A 20,413-nucleotide genomic window follows, 5' to 3' on the forward strand; every position below is an offset into this window, starting at 1 on the left:
TAACGTCGCAGTGACAACAGCCTCGGCTCGCTGCCTCGCACATCCTGCTCAACTCGCTGCTCCACATAAACCTGAGCTGGGTTTCCAGCGCAGTCCGGTGACCAGTACAGCTTTGGTTTCCGCCATGTTTCACACCGAGAGCCAACTGACAGGACAGACGAGGAGGATTACTTTCTAACACCACGGGGCACGGGAAATCATGAGTGCCTGTCCCAGCATTTGTCGAGCACCCTTCCATAGCGGGCATCTTTTCTGATACTATGATTCATGCCCAATAGAACTCGTGCACCTGACGTCACCATTTTTACGCCGCCATATTGCCGGTCAAACAGAGCTGGAGGAGAATATTTACAATAACCGAGACCTGTTGTGCTGTTGGTTGTCACAACAGACGAGACAGATATTCGGAGAGATCATTCTATGGAATACCGTCAGAAATGGCCAGAAAATATCGATAGATTTCGGAAATTAAACATCATAGATGGCGCCCGACCAAAATCCACACACGGCTGTGTAGCGATCGCTTCATTTCAGGCCTGTCGAAGAGATTTACGGAGGTTAAGTGTGGCCGCAATCGCTTGCGTGTATTTTTTTTTCAATCATAGTTAATGAATGCGAGTTTGTTTAAAGCTAGGGGTCATTTATTTGAATATTGGCATTTGTATTGAACATTAGCTGAAAAGATCGATGGATTCCGGCAAAGGCTAACGTGTCGCCGAACACACTTTTCCGTTCACGAGCCCTCATCTGTCGTCTCTTTTCAATCATAGTTAATAAATGCGAGTTTGTGTAAAACCAGGGATCATTTATTTAAATATTGGTATTTGCATTGAATACTAGCTGGGAAAAAATAAAAAATAAAAAAAATAAAATAAAAATCGACGGATTTCGGCAAAGGTTAACATGTGGCCGAACACGCTTCCGCGTTCACGAGCCGTCAAAACCGTCACTATGTGGGATTTATTCCTGATGAAAACAGGTCCAGCATCTAAATATTTGTATGCGTCCAGACTTTTATACGTTTTCAAACTTTTCCCTGTAAATCCCGACAAATTACTCACCAGATCCATGTGTATATCCAATTGTCCAAGACAAGCGGAAGCGAATTAACAGTCCAATTTCTTGTCAGCGAAAACATCTATTTCGGGATCAAATACGGGTTCTCTATGCAGAGTTTATCTCATTTTTCCACGTACCTTCGTTTCGAATGTCTGACGGTATCAGACAAGACTCTGGGCGTCGTGCTACAAGACATATTTCCGTGTCGTCTCCAACCGACTTAGCATTGGGCAATGTTTCGCTTGACCGGCAATATGGCGACGTAAACAAAAGTCACCTGATTTTATGACGTAGGTGCACGAGCTCTATACACCATGTTAAAAAACAATGAAAACAAGGTCTAATTTTTTTTTATTTTTTTCCACAGAAAAAGCTGGAAAAGTACATAATTTTGCAAGCTGTATGAAAGGGGCTGCAGTTGTGCAAGTGTGAGACAAAATGGCGGCGGGATGCCCCCCATGCTGAGATTTTTATTTAAAAAAGAAAGAACCAACGGCTATCTATGATCTTTTCAGTTGCTGATCACAGCGATAAGCCTCATTCAAATGTTCGTGTAAGCTCGTCCGCAAACACTGCCATGATATTCTGTTTTGTTCACCCCCAATAATTCGAATCCACCACGGTGGTATTTTTGCAACGACAAGAAACATTCTATTATCATTTCATTTCAGGTTACGTCACTGAAACATGGGGTCGTTCCAAATGCTGTTTTCAATGTAGTCAAAGAGAAAGAAATCAAGAAAGTCGATGTAGTGAAAAAGCCCACAAGTGAATGACGGCGCGCCGGCGCCCCGAGCCGAGACTTTATTTATTACCTTTGAATGTGGCACTTCACTCTAACTTAAATCCGAGCGGAGAGATCGAGCGCGGTGCGATATGCAAAAAGTAACGGTTAAAAATGCAAAAATATAAAGAATAGAACTAAGGGTGGGCTGCCAATGGGATGTGGCATGCGCTGCGTTCGTAAACACGCGGAAGGAGGCAACATGTGACCAAATTCCCACCGAGCAAAAAGGCTGCTGCTGCTGCTGCTGCTGTGGGCCCAGAAGGGTTTGTTTGGCCAAGTTGTGCAAACGCTACCTGCCTCCCTCAGTAGCGAGCACGCTGCAGGAGAGAATTTTCGTCTGGCTGGAAATACATCAAGCAATAAGAAGCTTGAAGCCTCTTTTTTTTTAGAAGAATATTGACTGATATCTGCCAAAGTGCCGCTTGCAGTGAGTTGAGTCACCGAGACGAAGCCAAAAAAAAAACACAAAAAAAAAACTTCAAAGTGGCACTACTTGTATCTTAAACCACCACCGTTCTGGACTAAATGAATATTAATGATTTCATCAGAAACTGGTTGACGATGACTCAGTTTCCATCGTTAGTGGTGGGTAAAAGATGTGAAATTGTGAAATCGCTTCCAAGACCGTTTTCGACTGACGTCGCACACCTTCCGATCTAGAACGCGGTCGCTATTTTGGTGCGGTGAATTCGAGTAAACAAACCGTAACCAAGCAGGAATCATTTCGGATGAACTGCGACGTTATCGGTGGCTCGAACGAAAGCGGGCGTCGTAAAGCGTCTTTCTTTCGACTGCCGGCTGTGGTCAAGGACCAGTACGAGAAAACGGAGCAGTTGGCAACCAAAACGGCGACAACTGTGGCTGTCTTGTATCAGGAGAGCCGATCTGGCAGTCAAGTCATTCCCTTACGTCCGACTTTGCTCGGAGCATTTTGTTCTTGGTAAGTATTGGATACCTTTTACAATTTCACACCTACTTAGCAACAACTAAGTTCTGTGAAGGAGAAGTATTCTTTAAGGCCAAGGGGCTACATAATACTCGTGTGTGTGGATGCAATGCATGTTCTGTTTTATGATCATAAGTTTGCAAAAATGAGTTACCGCACCGCTGGCTGTTTTTCGTGAGTCGAGTTAAAAATGTAGCCGTGGAAGTGGAGAAAGAGGTGCGGGCTCCACTTGGGACTCAAACTCAGCTATTGATGAATTGGTTGTAGACCTCCAGACCTTTGTAATTCTTTAGTTGGTCCACCGTATAGGCGCTTGTCGAGAAAGAGAGAGTTGATGATGTCTGTATAGGTTACCAACGCCCACATTTGTGCGCTCCATTTGTGTTTCTCCAAGGCATACGGGTCGATATTGTCGATCAAAGCGCACTTCTCGTCGTAACGTTTTCTTGAAACAACATCTAATGCGCACCGATAACGCTCCAAAGTCTTTTTAGCCATCATGCGTCACTTCTTAACAGTCGTACGAACATTTGTGTAACTCGGGTCTGTATGCAAAAGCGTTAGCGTGAACAGCGAGTCAGTACAGTGGACCCATCCAACATGGCCGCATGCACGAGATGTAGTCGAGAACAGTCTATAGACGGTATGTCGAGTATTTGGCCATTCACCTAGAGCCAAATTGAAACCGTGGCAGGGCCAGTCATGTTTGGCTTTTGTTCTCGTAAGAACCGGCCAGACAGCTTCGCGTGTCTGCCTCGCAGTTCTGAGGCCCTCGGTTCGAACCTCAGCTGGGGGCCCTCCCGTGTGACGTTCGCAACGCTTTCCCCGCGCTCGTACGTGCAGCGCGTTGGACAGAACGCCGCAACGGTCCCTCTGTTTGGGCTCACTGACGACTACTGAGCAAACATGAGAAAATGATTAATCCAGACCACATCCCATCCTGGGTCCGATTTAGGCTGTGACCTCTGGCCAGCATCTCGTTACACAACTTTGAACAAAAAAAAGAGCCAAAAAGGAAGCGCCCACTGAAGCTCGGCCACTTCCTTCACGCGGCTGAGTTAAATTTGGTGTCATGTGTCGACCGCAGTCAGGAGCAACTTAGCAGCAGTTAGCGAACCGTCCGAGGAAAACCAAGCGATTAAGCGTGACGGTGACCGTGAGACAGCGAAAAGGGGAGGCCTGCTCGCCATGTCAAGAATCAGCGGCGTTATTCGACAGATGGATCAGGCTGCTCCAGACTGAAAGCTGGTGGTCACATGACCGCTGGATTAGCGCAACTGTACGAGGGTGGAGGCGGGGTGGTTTAAGGGGTTGGTGGGGGGGTCACCACATGCTTCCTGATCACTTCCCTCACAAGCTTCGCCGTTTCCCTTTCACCCTTGACAGCCCCCCGACGTTTGTTTTGGATCGTCACGTGTCAAGATGCGAAGGCTTCGACCGACTTCCTGTTGTCGTGCGTGTCATTGACGAGAAGTCTGACACCTTTGACGCATTGCTCGGTCTCACAAAAACGAAAAAATTAAAAAAAAAAAAAAAAAAAAGATTTGATAGGCTTCACTTCGGAACAGGTCCTCCCCGACTGAACCACATGCACGGTCATTCTAGACGGACGCGTCGCAAATACACAGAGATGTCAAAAGTGCGGGTACTGGTAATCTGATAAAGATATTTGAGCAAAAGAAAAGTAGTAATTAATGTGACCATGTGGCACCGAAAAATTTTCAAAAATAATAAAATAAATAGTTTTGGCAAAGATTTCAAAATCTGCCTCAAAGTGGATATTTTATATATATATATATATATATATATATATATATATATATATATATAATTTTTTAAAAATTATTATTTTTAAATGGTTCAATTTAAACTCAGGAAGGGCAAAATATGGCCGACCTGCCACATGGGGCGCGCTCTGTATCATAAAGAGTCCTGCATACGTTGACGTAATGATTTTGCAGTTTTTTTTTTTTCAACAGACAAAAATTGCTTGATTAAAGTGCGTTTTTTTCTTTTTGTTTTTAAAAGACGGAAAACTACATATTTCCCTGGTGTTTGTATCGAAGTGAGTTTTGTTATGGCAACCATTTATGACTTTGTCTCCTCCTTACTTGTCCAAAATAAGCTTGTTAAATTTTTTTTTTTCAACCTCCAAGTTTGATGCCGTGGAGGTTTTTGGGTGGAGTATCGACATTTTTTTCTTTTTTATTGATGTTTTAAATGACTTATTAAATGCACGATTAACATATCGGGAACTGATCAGGCAGAACGTGAATCCAGCAATGGTCACAACGATGATGCGACTGATTTAGAGAAGCAAGATATTCCCCGTCTGTGGTTATATTTCGATATCAGCTCCAATAATGATTTGTACCAGCCTAAAATTAATAAACTCGTAGGGTTAAAAAATGATTCGTCTTATCTGTAAAACATACAGGTAAGGGACCTTTTATTTTAAGTTTTTTTTTTGCATTTTATTTTTGACAGTCCGTACCTTTTTTTTTTTGCGGGGGGGGGGGTACTTTGAATCAGAACGTCTACTTTGACCAGTCTCTTTTTAAAAACAAGTAATTGCAATTTTTACTTGAATACAGAGTATGAGTACTTTTGCCATATTTCCAGAAGTGGAGAGAATTGACATTTTACACACAGTAGTATTGAAATATAAAACGTTAGTTAATTGTATTAATTAATACATTTTATTTTTGACAGTCCGTACCTTTTTTTGTGGGGTACTTTGAATCAGAAGGTTTACTTTTACCAGACTTTTTTTTTTTTTTAAACAAGTAACTGCCAATTCTTACTTGAATACAGAGTATGAGTACTTTTGCCACATTTCCAGAAGTGGAGAGAATTTAAATTTTACACACAGTAGTATTGAAATACGAGTCATTAGTTTGAAAGGACAGTAGCCCAAGACGGTTAGCTGCCAACACCAAACTAAATAAAAATAAAAAAATACACGCCCACAAGTGACAGCGTAGTAAGTGCGGAGGTGGGGTCACGAGCACTGATGCTTTCAGCCGCTTGTTGAGCTTTGCACGTCGGACACGCCAACGCCGAACTCCCCCCACCAGCGTCGGTGGAGTTTGTTTACAAACGTCGCACGTTCGGTGTCGTAATAGCTTCGCGTCAAGTGTCACGCGAGACGTTTCGCTCTTTTCGTCCCCCTCCCAAAAAAAAAAAAAAAAAAAACCCAAAAACAAGCAGAAACAAAAAGTCGCACTTGCCTCCGTGGAGCGACGACTGCCGCGGCTCTCCTGCGCTCGAGTGCGGCCACAAACTGCGGTGACTCGGGGACGGGGAGGGGGGGGGGGACTCTCTCGCCGTGGTGGCGGGTCGGTCGGTCCGTGGAGTTAGTTACTGTTTGTCGACCCCACAGCTACTACTCACCACCCACCCCTCCCTCCCTCTCTCTCTCTCTCTCTCTCTCTCTTTCTCTCTATCCGCTGTCTCTGTCGCTCGCCCTGGCCCCGCCCACTTCCGGTTCTGTCTCCACCGCTCCCGGGAACGACGACGACGTCCTGATGTATAAATCGCATTTGAAGCTTTCAAAAGACAAATAATAACTATTTCCCCAACTTTTTGGTCATCAAGTCATCCCATTTTACACTTGACATATCTCCCGACACAACATCATGATTAAATGTCACCCAAAAAAAATAGCATTAAATTATGATCATGTCATCGCAATTTACTTACAAATATACTGTCATTTTTTAAAATTTGTTTAATTGATCTTTTCACTATCCGTCGCTGTCATAGATAAACAAAAATATTTATAAATAATTTTTTAAAAGTTTTGGGGGTGAAGTCACCAGTTATTGAAATTTCTCACTTGGACTGATTAGTACACGATGACAAAAATAAGCAGCCACAAAATAAACAGTTTAACACTATTTCAGGTGAATGTAACTCAAACATAAACTCATTTTTATATGATGAATAACAAAGAGAGAGGACACAGCGGATGAGACATAATTTGTTCAAAATAGAGTATTACAGGTACGCGATAATCGATCGTCAACTCGGACAACAGCGACGCCTTTTGGTTCAAAGGTGAACTTCACTCAATTGGAAAGAGGGAAAGGGTTAATTTATGTTTGTTTATCGATCCATCCATTATCTGAGCTGCTTATCCCCACAAGGCTCGTTTTAATTCAGTTCATGTAATTGTTGTTTTTTTCCCCACTTCAATAGAATTAGTCAATTAAGTCCCTCATTGACTTTAAACTCATTAAGTTAACAAATGCAACAATATGTGACAAATGTTGATTTATATTCTGCAATACAATTAATTAATCAAATAACATAGAAACAGTTTGTCCCCTCTGTTCTGCTCATTATAAAGCGCAAATTACATTCTCTCTCCCTTTTAATGTGGCGGGATCGCCATGATCAAAAAGGTCAAAATGTCGTCAAGGGTTTTTTTTTTGCACTGATGAGAAATGACAAGACGTTAAGGGAAATACGTTTCAGGTGTTGCTCTGACAGAATAAAACGAAAATAGGAAGTTCCAATTTTATATGCAAGTAATATCCAACCTTGAGAGCCGAATAATTCATTGATACAAGACTGAATCCACAGAGACTGAAACCCTGCATGTCGGAATTCCCTGAAGTAACAATTGATTTTTCAGTTATTAGTGCATTCGTTTAAAAACAAATGAAATAATGTTCCCGTCTTTATTTGAATTTATGAATTTTGATAACAGGAACTGGACTTTTTTGAAATTACCCCGTCTCCTGCCCGACGACAGCTGGGATAGGGGTCGGCACTCCTGCGACCCTTGTGAGGATAAGCGGCTAGGAAAATGAATACATGTACAAATATGTTTTCCACACATTATTATCTTGTGAGCTACCAAAAAGCAACAGAACATGACTCATTTCCGTGATAAATTTAAAATATTAAACGGAGGCATTTCTGTGTGTTCGTTTTTATTGCCTAAATATAAAGAATAATCCCATTAACATTTGTTTTTGTACAATAACTCGTCCAACGTGGCAGTTGAGCTCAAAACTGTCATTTGAAAAAAGCTGGTGTTAAAAGTTAAATTGTTTTCAACACCAAATATGTCAGGAGAAAAACTAAAAAAATGCCAAATCCAAAGCAAAAGTGTGATAATCTAACGAACGTATGTACATGTTATATTTCATAGTGCTAAAAAATGAATGTGGTAAAAACGGTCACCGCTACATTTTCATAATTACATTTGATACGAATCAAAAGTGAGACATAAAGTATTTTTTTGTTGTTTTTTTCAGTAAAACAGCGACAGAGCTTATTATATGACAATGAATCTCTTATGACAAACGCATACATTTTTGTACATATGCTTAAAAACTGAAACGGGATATCGTATTTGCCACCATGTCAGGAGAAAATCAAAAATAAGTGGGAACAGGAATCACACAAACGCGCCATGAAACTCAAACCAAGTTGGAGGTGTTGACGTGCATGGGCGAAGCAACATCCATGTCCAGGGTCAGAGATTCTGCAGAGGAACGAGGTCGCTCGGTTACTTCACGTTCATTTGTGGCTTCATTTCATTTTTTCAACTCATGTCAATGTGTGATCTTATCGGGAGCAATATTAGCTTCATCTGACTATAACATAAGAGCTGTATCACGAGTTTTTGGAAATACAAGATGCCGCCCGTCAGTGTTGAGAAAAAAATGGATTTACAAGCACTAAATGGTGGCGGCAAACTTTATGGTCAGCAGATAGCGATCAAGTCTCCACAAAAGAGGCTAAGTTCTTCCATTTTTTTTCTTTTGTGCTTCCTGTTGAAGTTTACTGTAACACTAAAAAAAAAAAAAAAAAAACCCAACCAAAAAAAAAAATCAAAGGGAATTGTACCTTTGCTAGCTTAATGCTAACACATATTGTGAGGCGTCATAGAGGGGCTCTTGCAACTTATACTTGAATAAAAAACGTAGAAACAAATGTTGACATCGTGTACAAAGAACACAGTATGTATTCTTTATCCACAGCAAAAAATAAAAATTAAAAAACAACGTAAAATACTGAAGAAGTCTTGACAGTTATTTGGGTTTTGTCAAGAAATGTGCATGCAGTATGTCTGTATGCATTGTACTGTTCCCTGGTGCAGGATACTGCAAAAAACACACACCAGAAGAAGCAGCACAATAATTATTGTGAAGCATCAAACGCCATTTACATTCCAATTAATCGTCTTATTACTGCATGATTCTTTTGGTGCCAATAGAGTTCGTAAATGTCATGGCGCCATATTGCCGGTCAGAAAGACCTGCTTGACAGAGTGGGAGACATTGAACCGGACCAAGAAGTATTTATAATGCCAAGTTGGCTCATTTGACAACAATGCATATTAAAAAAAATACGACAGGATCATCTCCAACGTACACGGAAGCGTGTTGCGGCCAGACATTAATCTTTGGTAAACCTCTCCCCAACAGACATTCTTTTTGTTTTTGTTTTTTTTAATATGCATTGTTCTCAAATGAGTCCAATGCGCATTTACAAAAAGAAAATAAACCATTGGTCACACAGAGGTTTATGTAGGTTAACGTGTGGCCGCAACACGCTTCTGTGTACGGGCACTGAAGCCTATCCCAGCGGTTTCTTTTCTTTTCTTTTCTTTAAATACACATTGGACTCATTTGAGAAAAATGCATATTTAAAAAAAAAAAGAAAAGTCTGTCACAGAGAGGTTTACCCAAGTTTAACATGTGGCCGCAACACGCTTCCGTGTACGAGGAGCCGACTTGGTGTCTTTTTTTTTCAAATCATAATTAATGTCATTTATTGAAATAGTGGTATTTGTATTGAAAAAATGGCTCCATGGAGTGGCTCCATTGCTATGTGGGATTTATTCTTGATTGCGAACCGATCCAGCAACGAAGTATTTGTACGCGTCCAGACTTTTCTACGCTTCCAAACTCTTCCGTGTAAATCTCGACGACTTCCTCACCAGATCCACGTGTAGATCCAGTTGTCCCAAGACAAGCGGAAGCAGGTTAACAGTCCAATTTCTAATCGGGGAAAACGTCAACTTCAACATAAAATATGGGTCCTCTATGCCAAGTGTCTCTCATTTTTCCACGTACCTTCATTTATTATCACAACGGTATGGGACAAAACTCTGGGCGTATAAGATGTATTTTTGTGTCGTCTCCAACTAACTTCGCATTCAAGAATGCTTTGTTTGACCGGCAAAATGGCCAATCACGTGATTTCATTGACGTAGATGCACGAGCTGTCTCGGGACAGAAAAGACCTTATCTCTAAAAACGGCCGGTATTCCGCTGAGTAAATGACAAAGTACAAATCTTTCTTTTTTTTTTTGTCGCGGCCACTGATTGTTTACATGCAAGTGTGTGTTTGTGCACAACTGACCCATATGTCCTGGATTACCCTCCGCATCGTTGGGCATCAGCGAGTCGAGGGTCCGAGGGGATAGCGATAGTGAGAAAAGATCGCTGGTGTTGCCCGAGTTTGTGCTGGCGAGAGAGAAAAAAAAAAACAAAAAAAAAACAAAACAAGCAATGACATCACTGCCTTCGATACAAAACCGTGGACACAAACATTCTGACACGATGGTCATCGGGTTAGCTGATGCTGGGATGCTGTGTGGCCGTGTGAAAGCGCACAAAGTTTCGGCCAAGGTTCGCTGGGTTCTGTTCGAAAAGGGCACCGAATAGGCCGACAAAGGAGGAGATCGTGACGTGTCGCGCTCGCGTCTGCCGCCTCGTTGTGGTGAAATCCGTCGTTACTGTCCGGCAGCGATTTTAAACGACGACCCACTAATGTAGTCCGCCTTCCCAGGTGGTGTCAGAGCCGTTACCAGAGATACAATGTTGCCAGCGTGTACCGGAATGTGGGAACAAGTTACGGGGCTGCAACAATGGAAAACTTTCAGAATTGAGTAATACGCAGATTATGCCATTATTGGATTAATAAAATTAAACATTTTTTGCATTGTGACAAAAGAAAAAAAAAAACAGTATGTGAGGTGGCGGTATTCTCGTGATCCATTTGGGGAAGGCGAGGCTGAGATATTGCATCCACCTTTTTTTTTTGGAATCGAACGATTGAAAATGATTTCATTCATCGTTGCAGCCCTCAATTGCATCCGCGCTTTTCCCACCGCGTTGCGGCGAAATCAACTTTTCCTCTCTGACCCAGTGAGAATTATGTGCTGCTGTTTGGGAGCAAACGGTTACAGCAACGCGTGATCCGTAAAAAAGGGGAATATGTGCTTCTCCAGCTACGGCTTTGAAGCGGCAATTTTGTAGAAGATGCGCGAGATTTCGATGTTCAGTTACCGGGTGCACAAGGAGCTTATCGAACACAGCATCGCTTTAAGATAAGAGTTGATGGGTGAGCTGATTACTGACACACAATAAGTGAGATACACACACACAAACAGTCCCTACGTGCCCCCGGCCCTCCAAAGCGCCTACCCCGGGAATCCGTTCCCAAGCAGCTCACTGTCCGGAAAGTCCATGAACACGGAGGGACACCTACGGAGAAAGGTCAGGCGTGTGTGTTCTTTTTTTTTTTATTTTATTTATTTATTTATTTTTTTAATTAAGTGAGACTTTCAAACAGCAAATCTGCTTTTTAAGGACTCAACAGTGGAAACGACCTGGTAATTCATTCGTCCATGCACTTTTCGGGAAACACTTTTAAACCTCCGTGCCGCGTTGTTACACACAATTACCCGTTTGCCACGTGAACGTCACCGCCGAATTTTTTTTTTTAGCCTTTAAGGCCAACGTACTTCAAGCCAAATCAGTATGTATGTGTGACTTTTTGACTCTGGAATGATCACACAAAAACAGGAGGTCCATTTTTTTTTTTTTTTAAGCAGATATAATCCACACTTGTCGGTCTACTTGTGTCCACGCAATTTTAGCGTTCATGCCGAATTTCCGCATCATTCCGTCCACTGATGTACGCACGGAACCCAAACTCTCTGTCCGTTCACATACGCAATGTCAACATCTGCCTACGCATTTATGCACACCTAATAATGTCCGTCCATCCATACACACGCAATCCATCTGTTTACACATCGATACATAACGTAGCTTTTCTTTCAAAATTATTAATTCAAATACAAAAAAATGAAAGCGGAGAGAGAAAATGTTTTGTGTCCGTGTAGAAATCTTCTATAGACGCAAAAGGAGGATCAAATTCATACTCACGGGGTCACGCAAATGAACTTGGTCTTCAAGTACGGCTGCGTAACTGTCGACGTGAAAGACGGCGTTAAAATACAAATTCACAGCGGGCTAATTATTATACGGATATATGGCCAAGTGGCGACTCACTGCTGGTGGAGTCTCCCAACTCGGGTTCGGGGGCCGCCTCCGGCCTGCAGTACTTCCCGAAGGCTTCCTCCTTGGGAATTTCAGGGTAGAGGTACACGAGGGGAGAAACCAGGATGTTGGTGGCGTCCATGATTTTGTAGCCCATGATGATGTCGGCGAAGGACATGTTGTTGAGCTGCTGCTTGGTGTATGGCTCCACTGACTGGATCTGAGTCTTGCCTGCGAGTACAGAGGTCACAATACTTAGACCGCGTATCCCACTGGAAATCCTCAAACTGGACAACTTTGTATATTTTGTAGGTGCGCGGTTAAAAATATGGATGGCGCGCCTCACCGTTGATGTCTTTCTCGACCCACGTGAAGGTGATGCCGCCTTCCTTGCTGCTCTCGCTGAAGCGCAGCAGGAACGTGCCTGGCGGTTTGGGGCTGAGAATGCCCCTCTCTCTTTCTTTGCTGATGAAGCCCATGATGTACCTGAAGGTCAAACAAATACCGTAATTCCCGGACTCCAGAGTGCACCTGGTTAGAACCCTCACCCGGTACATTTGTAAAGGAAATACCATTTGGTACATACAGTAGACCGCGGCCGTGTAAAAGCCGCAAGTGCCCGACATTGAAACACGAGATATTTACAAAGAAAGACGGTATACAGAGAGTTTAGCGCTAACGCTAGCGCCGCTGTGCGCGCTAACGCTAATGGTAGCGCCGCCGCGCTAACAGGGCCAGTTAAAAGAAAACATACTGGTAAAAATCACTGAGACACAGCAGTAACACGCTAGCGCAGCGCTAACAGGGCCGGTGTGACTGTCTGAGCGCTCCCCCGTGCTGAAAAGTCCCCCTAGGATTAATGCGCATGCGTGTAGAATTTTTCTACTTTTTCTACATCCGTGTCAGTCTGAAACGTCCCCGTCCATGCTTCTTCGGCATGTTCATATTCGCTCCGCGTGCATTTCGATACGGACGTCAACACAAAGCCGAACACACCGAAAGAATACGGCAACAAATGCGAACGTATTGTTTGTTATTTCTCAACTGGAAAACACGTTCCAGCATTGAACAAGACTCAAAAGAGGATTGTTCAGGCTCAGTGTGAAAGTAAGTGTCATATCGCTCGAACCCATACCCGAACAATCTTCCGTTAAACTGTGTTAAATTCTAACCCTGAAGAAGACCTTTCAGCACTGGGAGCACTCAGACCGTCAGACCGGACTGGTAAAAGCCATGTCCTCGGCACATATATTCCGTCTCACTCTGACCTTTTCCGCTCGAGTGCCCCCTCGCGGCCGTGAGAAAAAATGCGCAAATTACCCGCCGTGGGTTTGAAAGCGTGTGGGAAAAAAAAGTCTAAAATGAGCACAGGGTATGAAAATACTCGGCAAAATGCTAACTCCTCACCCCTCGTTCCACAGCGCCAGGATGTATTTCTTCACCAAGTCGATGATGTTGTCCAGCCACACCCAGAACGAAAAGCCTTTCCCGGCCATGTTCTCCTGCGAGAAAATGAATCCAAAAATCAGACAAGTTAGCGACAGCGCTCCAAAATGGGCGTTCAACACGGTACAGAACGAGCTAAGGTACCTTACAGAACTTGGCCCACGTAAACTGACAGCCGGAGTAGTTGACAGATGGCCCTAAAGGAACAACGCAACAATTACATCATCATCATCATCAGTAATTGTCCAGACCCAGCTGCGATAATCTGCAACCCAACTGGACCACGAAATATGAATAAATGACGGGCTCACCTAGCAGTTTCTCGGCCAGCGTGGTCAGCTGCTCGATGGTCAGGCCTCTCTTGGTGGTGGATGAGAATTGCCAGCTGAGCACTTCGGCCACCTGGTCCCACGTCCCCACCGGCGGCTTGGTGAAGAAGTTCACATTCTGTACGAAGACCCGCATATTTAAACTGCCTTTCCTTTCCCCCTTCCTGCTTTGTAAGTCGACAGGGTTTCATCCCAACCTTCGGCTGGTCGGTCAGCATGTTGTACCATAAGATGGACGCCCAGGCGTTCGGCATCTGGCAGATGTTAGATATGACCACCACGGGCAGCGAATGCGTCTGCGCAAAGTGAGAAAAAGAATTATCACATTGGTCAGATTATATTTCTTATAAATAGGCATTAAAATAAGTTTCTGTTCCTCTTTAGCAGGCTCACTCCTCACACGTGAATTTTGGGCTTCGCTAGGATTGACTTTGAAGTTCACCACGAGTGACTCCCATTTCACTGACCTCCAGATCAATTTTCAGGCCTTGGTGGTAGACTTCCGTCTCGAAGGTGATCAGATGGAGTTCCTCTGTGACGATAAGCGACGCCTAACAGAGAACACGTCCTTTTTTTTTTAAATTACAAAAGTTTGGCGAAGGCGCAACTGTCGCGGGAAGGTGCCGCTGGGGCCCTTACGTCACTATTGGTGCGTCCACCGTTGCCGCAGCGCTGCTCTCTCAGGGTCTGCGGCAAACAGGAAGTCGGGGGTTCCGCCGTGAGGAAGTGCGTTTCGGAAGCTGATGCGAGCGGACTGCGCCCCCGCGACTTACCAAGTGTTTGAACTCGGCTGACAGGCTGCCGTTGTTGGACTCCTCCATGTTCATGACTTTGGTGTTGGTGCCGAGGATGTTGAACTTTCTGGACCTAAAATGAAAGCAAAAAAAAAAAAAAAGGAAGTGAGACTTTTAATAGAAATCAATTTAAACGTTTCATTTTAACACCTTGAAAATCTTACCCTCTGATTGCGGCCACGTCCCCGGACTCCCTGAAAATGTCAAAAAAATTCACAATGAAATCTAGTATTTTCTCACATATCATAAATATTAATCATCCATCCATCCATCCATCCATTTTCTTTGCCGCTTATCCTCACGAGGGTCGCGGGGAGCGCTGGAGCCTATCCCAGCTGTCAACGGGCAGGAGGCGGGGTACGCCCTGAACTGGTCGCCAGCCAATCGCAGGGCACATCGAGACAAACAGCTGCACTCACAATCACACCTACGGGCAATTTAGAGTGTCCGATTAATGTTGCATGTTTTTGGGATGTGGGAGGAAACCCACGCAGGCACGGGAAGAACATGCAAACTCCACACGGGCGGGGCCAGGATCGAACCCGGGTCCTCAGAACTGTGAGGCCAACGCTTTACCCGCTGAAATCCACCGCGCTGCCTAAATATTAATTAATTAATTTTAAAAAAACAACTCACTTGTCGATGCAAACTTTAATTTTCAGCTGGTAATTGAGCTCAGGGAACTTCACAAGAAGCCTGGAAGAAGAATCAAGTAAAAAAACCATCAAACTTCTCCCACTTGGTAGGATGCGAAACTAGAAGAGAAAAATTATTGGGACGCGCGGCCATGACATTTACAGGAAGTGAAAATGGAAGGAAATATAAATTTGCTCGACCATTTCGAAGCTCTAATCTTTTAGTGTTCTGGTTAAAATTTCTCCATGATGACTTTTGTATTTTTGTCCATTTATCCAGATTGATGAGGCTTGATATCTCATTTTTTAGTTGATTCCGAAGCTGATTGACAGGCTTCTTTGATCCAATTCCATAGGATTTGTGTATTCTTTCATATTCTTACCTGACTTTGTTTGTGAACTGTACACCCGTTTTGATGACCAAGGGTCTGTCTGGGTGCATGGGCATGCAAGGCTGTCTTTCCACCACAAACGCACTGTTCAGTCACAACAACACAATGACGCACTTAGAAGAAATATGCTACAGAGCGGAACTTCATTGGTTTCCGCCAGCAAAAATATGCGTTCATCTTTCAGCAATACCTCTTCATGAGATTTCTGAACAAGTCCACAATCTTCTCCTCGAGGGCGGGCCGGTGCTGGACGATGGGGTCTCCCTTGTAGGACACTTTCTGCTGAAGCTCCTCCAGTTTCTTGATCTGCTGACGAATCTGGAGCTGGGACTCGGCCAAGGACGTGATCCTGGTCAAGAAAATTCGAGCAGCTCGCGTGAGGTCGCTTACTAAAATTTTCAATCCGTTCGGGACGGTTAAATAAATCGACTTCTATGCTTGCCATGTTTCGAGGCGGTCCAGGCAGATATTTGGGGGTCCGCCGATGCAGGCGATTTGCTGTCGTCGTTTCCAGTCGGCCAGTTCTTCGTCTGTCAGGTTCTTCTGTACGTAGTCCATCGCGGTCAGCAAGCCTCCCATCTCTGTCACGATTTGCTGCAAAAAGGTCACGACATTGTCGAGGTCTGACGGGCCGGCCGTAACGCGACGGGAGATGCGGGGCCACCCACTCGTCTGAGCTGGTCCAAGGTACTCAACATCTGCTCCAGCTGAGCCATTTTCTGCCTCGTCGCTGCCGCCTGGCTATTCCCGTTCAGGTCCTGGTTCAACTCTGGAGGCGAAACGGAGAATTTAGATTTGCAGTCAATTTCCATACGAAAACGCTCGGATTTTAGCATGCAGTACCTCCTTGGCTTTTCAGTGTCTTGTAGTTGAAATCAAAGTCATCCTGAAGATTCTCCAGCATCTTCATCTTCTGTTCCATGTCCTGTCAAAAGAAAGGAGAAATCTTAAACACTTGACACCGTGGCGTAAATCATTGCTGAACGCGTCGTCCTGATGAAATACAAGTGCGTGTCGATAACCTATATCGGGGAAAACTTCATTCGTATCAGTATTTCAATTCAAATGTGAGACTTTTTTTTATATATATGAAAGAGACACAAAATGAAATATTTTCAAGATTTCTTGAAATCTAATTTTGACTGTTTCAGCTTACAGCTAATGAAAAAAAAATATAGCCATTAGCTAGGAATTAACTTCCTGAAAAGTGTAGTAGTTAGTAAGCATGTATTAAATACAGACATTCCATCCCTCCATACATTTTCTGAGCCGCTTATCCTCACAAGGGTCGCGGGGAGTGCCGGAGCCTGTCCCAGCTGTCAACGGGCAGGAGGCGGGGTACACCCTGAACTGGTTGACACCCAATCGCAGGGCACATGGAGACAAACAGCCGCACTCACATTTACACCTACGGGCAATTTAGAGTGTCCAATTAATGTTGCACATTGCACATATATCGCAACACACCTGCACTCGTTTCCTGATGTCTTGAAGGTTGTGTTCCAGGATTTGCTGCTTTTCCGTCACCACCGTCCCTGTGGGGTGGGCGGCCTGTCCGTCCTGATCGTAAGACGTGAACGCTACGTCATGAAATCATCCATGGGATTAAAAACCTGCTCCACGTGCGGCGTCGGTCTAGACCTGCGCAGCGGCGGTGGCCGTCTGCAGCAGCCGTTGCTCCTCCCACAAGCAGCGGGCGACGATGCGGGCGATGTCCATGGGCTTCTCCAGGTACTTGCTCTGCAGGTGCTGCTTGATCCGCCGCAGGTTGTGCTGGTAGAGGACGTTGTTCTCCTGCAGGAAGCGGCTGTACTGCTGGTCTATCTCGCCCAGGAGATTGTGGAACACCAGAGTCGCGTGAGATTCCTTGTTGGCGGCGAAAGTCCTTTCGGGATAACAAACAGGAATTGGTGAGAAAAAGCCAAAGTGTAGCATTTACATCAAGCAGGTGGCTTGGGTACACCCAGTACGGGGTGTTTAATAAAATGCAACAAATGACACAAACTCTGTGTCTGGATTGAATGTGATTGGTTCATTCTAAACACCCAGTTGATAAGGGAGTGTTGACACTTATGCAAGTTCATTATTTCAGTAGTTTCTTTTTACTTCCTATTGATGTCACGAGCCATCGGTGCAAGGGAAGATCCAAACGCAGGACTCTGAGAAAAAGGCATAATTCTGTATAATTGTATAATTTATTTCAGAAGCAGTGTCCGCAACCGGTGACCTGGTGCAAAAATCAATGAACTGGAATATGCTCGTAACATCCATCCATTTTCTTTGCTGCTTATGCTCACGAGGGTGGCAGGGAGCGCTGGAGCCTATCCCAGCTGCCAACGGGCAGGAGGCGGGGTACACCCTGAACTGAATGCCGGCCAATCGCAGGGCACATAGAGAATAACAGCCGTACTCACAATCGCACCTAGGAGCAATTTGGAGTGTCCGATTAATGTTGCATGTTTTTGGGAAGTGGGAGGAAACCGGAGTGCCCGGAAGAAAACCCACACAGGGGGGTCTGGGATTGAAGCCGGGACCTCAGAACTGTGAGGCCAACGCTTTACCCGCTGATCCGCCATGCCCGTAACAAAAACTCCAAAATAAATACATGGTCAATTAACATGCCGAATGTGCAACAGCGGTGACGAGTGGCAGAGGTGGCACCGCCCAGAGCGGTGACCAGGCCATGCCCCTCCTGGCAGTGCCCCAACCCTGTTCATGACAATTTAATAAAGATACAGAAAAAAAAATCAGTTGAGTAGTAAAGGTTATAGATCACATTAATGGGAGAAGAGGTTTTGAAATGAAAAAACTAAAAGTGCACCATTAGAACGGGTGTGTCGACTTTTTATAACTGTATGTCGCCAGACATAAAAACCTTGGAAATTTAATTTGACTCTCAGGAGAAAGTGTAATAGTTAATTCCTTAAATTTGGCAGTGGTTCTTGTCAACTTGAAAACACAGCATGATATTGTTACATTTATAGAAGGAATGAAAGTATAAATAAGCAATAATCTTCACATTTATGACATTTGATGTTGTCATTCCTGATGTTCCCGTTAAGTAATTACGAAGGAGGAAGAAGCTGAAACAAAAGAATGACGTGACCTAAAAAAACACTCAAGACTATTATCACTTTCTTATTTATCGGAAGGACGTTTTTACGGCCATGCAGGAAGTAGTTTACATTTAAAAAAAAAAAAAAACGGAGATAATTTTTTATGGGAAAACAGACGATGAGACTTCCCACCCGTTTCGGGTCCGGTTTTACTTGTCGCTCACCAGTCCTGGCTTTCGATCCACGGCGCGAGGAACTGCCGCAGCTCCATGGGGAAGCTGTCGCTGTACAGGTGGTAGAGCTGCTCCAGGTACCTGGTCTCCAGCTGCTGCAACTGGTTCCACTGGGCCATCTTGACCGACGACGCGCCTGCGAACGGCAAAAAGAAAAAAGTCTCGTACGAAAAGCCGCTTTTGGGATGCGGACTGCGGACAGCTGCTGGGTGTTCCTCTGCAAAACGTGGGAGGAAGTTACACTCGTGCTGTTGTAACCTGAGAGTTTAGAGATCCTTTCATTGATTGTCAATTAGTTGCAGGAAGCAGGTCATTTTAAAATAATATGTCATCATTTTACGATGCCATCGTTAATTACGTAAAAACTAAAGTTGTAACTTTCAGGGAATAATAAAGGACAAGCAATATCAGTAATCCACAAGAGTAATAACATTATAATGACATTGTGATTACCAAAATAATGTCATCAAAGCAAAGCCGTGTTTTAAAGAGAATAGTGTGGGTTGACAGTGACATATAAAAAAAATGATATTTAATGTCAAAACTGCGCCTTTGGCTCAAGAACTTTTGTCGCTCGGATTACTGAACAAACGTGTGCTTTATGTAAGTGGGGCCTGCAGTGCAAGACAGGTCTCGGCCATGTTGCCCTGCAGCGAAGATGGAGATGGGCGTGACTAAACCAGCGAGCCAATTCAAATGCAAACAATAATTGACGTTAAAATTTAAAATGGCGTGAACGTGCTTAAAATTAAAGCTTTTTTTTTAACAGGTTTGATGTATGCGATCGATGGCTGCCACGGATGAGTTGGAAATGACGTTTTGCAGGTGAAACTTGGAACATGCGAGGTGAATACAGTTTAAATAAGTTATTTTACAGTCGGGAAAAGAGTCGTTTATGGAAATAATAATATTAATGTATAACAACAACTCAATCCAAATAAAAGCTACGCAAGCACACGTTACGGCTGCTTACCTGACTTGATATAAACCTTGAGAAAGTTCCTAGTGGTGGTTAATAATGGGACCACTTGTTACTTAAAAAATAATAAAAAGAATAATAAATGTGTCAATTGAGGTCACAAAGACGCAAAAAACTGTTAACTGTTATCCACCCACTTCGTCCTGGTCTCGCGTCTGAAGCTCTGTATACATTGCGGCGTTTCCAGCCAAACAAACCCCGTCAACTGCTTGACTGACAGCTCCTTCCGTCAATAGGTGCCAAAGTGAAAGAGCGGCAGCCAATCAGAGTGTAGAATGTCCGTAATAGAGGCGGTGTTTAAACCGCAGTAGGGTTTTCTTGTCGTGTTTCACTGCTGTCGCAACTGCGCTGTTTCGGGAAGGAACTCCTCCCTCCGCGGTGAGGTTGAATACCGTCGAGCGTCGGGGGGAGGGAGGACGCCACGACGGAAAAGCCGGTCTGGAAGT

The 20,413-nt window shown here is 44.0% G+C and overlaps 2 protein-coding genes across 6 annotated transcripts in view; both read right to left on the reverse strand.

Annotated features, from left to right (window-relative positions):
• The window catches only part of LOC133514646 (inactive phospholipase C-like protein 2), a 127,934-nt gene extending 121,768 nt beyond the window's left edge, over positions 1-6,166 (reverse strand). Inside the window, exon 1 of the mRNA XM_061846477.1 lies at positions 6,023-6,166. The gene's annotated coding sequence lies outside the window, so the exon portion shown is untranslated. The remainder of the gene's footprint in view (positions 1-6,022) is intronic.
• A 1,553-nt stretch (positions 6,167-7,719) lies between these two features.
• Positions 7,720-20,156, reverse strand: stat3 (signal transducer and activator of transcription 3 (acute-phase response factor)). Of its 5 annotated transcripts, none has more exons than XM_061846359.1 (25): positions 20,105-20,156; positions 19,962-20,022; positions 18,980-19,124; positions 17,341-17,584; positions 17,167-17,259; positions 16,543-16,624; positions 16,368-16,468; positions 16,142-16,293; positions 15,890-16,048; positions 15,691-15,783; positions 15,309-15,368; positions 14,837-14,866; positions 14,652-14,745; positions 14,518-14,565; positions 14,346-14,429; positions 14,076-14,174; positions 13,861-13,996; positions 13,694-13,746; positions 13,511-13,605; positions 12,450-12,589; positions 12,116-12,334; positions 11,990-12,032; positions 11,243-11,302; positions 10,176-10,279; positions 8,297-10,035 (listed from the first exon to the last, which is right to left on the reverse strand). In XM_061846359.1, the coding sequence occupies exons 3-25, from the start codon at positions 19,105-19,107 to the stop codon at positions 9,899-9,901; spliced, it is 2,454 nt and encodes an 817-aa protein (XP_061702343.1). In that variant the 5' UTR covers positions 19,108-19,124; positions 19,962-20,022; positions 20,105-20,156; the 3' UTR covers positions 8,297-9,898. The 5 variants fall into 5 exon arrangements, with proteins under 5 accessions (XP_061702345.1, XP_061702346.1, XP_061702343.1 ...); XM_061846358.1 differs by having other exon boundaries at positions 8,297-9,811; positions 9,887-10,035; positions 19,962-20,146; XM_061846361.1 differs by lacking the exon at positions 8,297-10,035 and adding an exon at positions 7,720-8,289 and having other exon boundaries at positions 19,962-20,145.
• Between the last annotated feature and the right edge of the window lie 257 nt (positions 20,157-20,413).

Source organism: Syngnathoides biaculeatus, chromosome 16, assembly GCF_019802595.1.
Source record: "Syngnathoides biaculeatus isolate LvHL_M chromosome 16, ASM1980259v1, whole genome shotgun sequence".
In the NCBI taxonomy this organism is placed as follows: domain Eukaryota; kingdom Metazoa; phylum Chordata; class Actinopteri; order Syngnathiformes; family Syngnathidae; genus Syngnathoides; species Syngnathoides biaculeatus.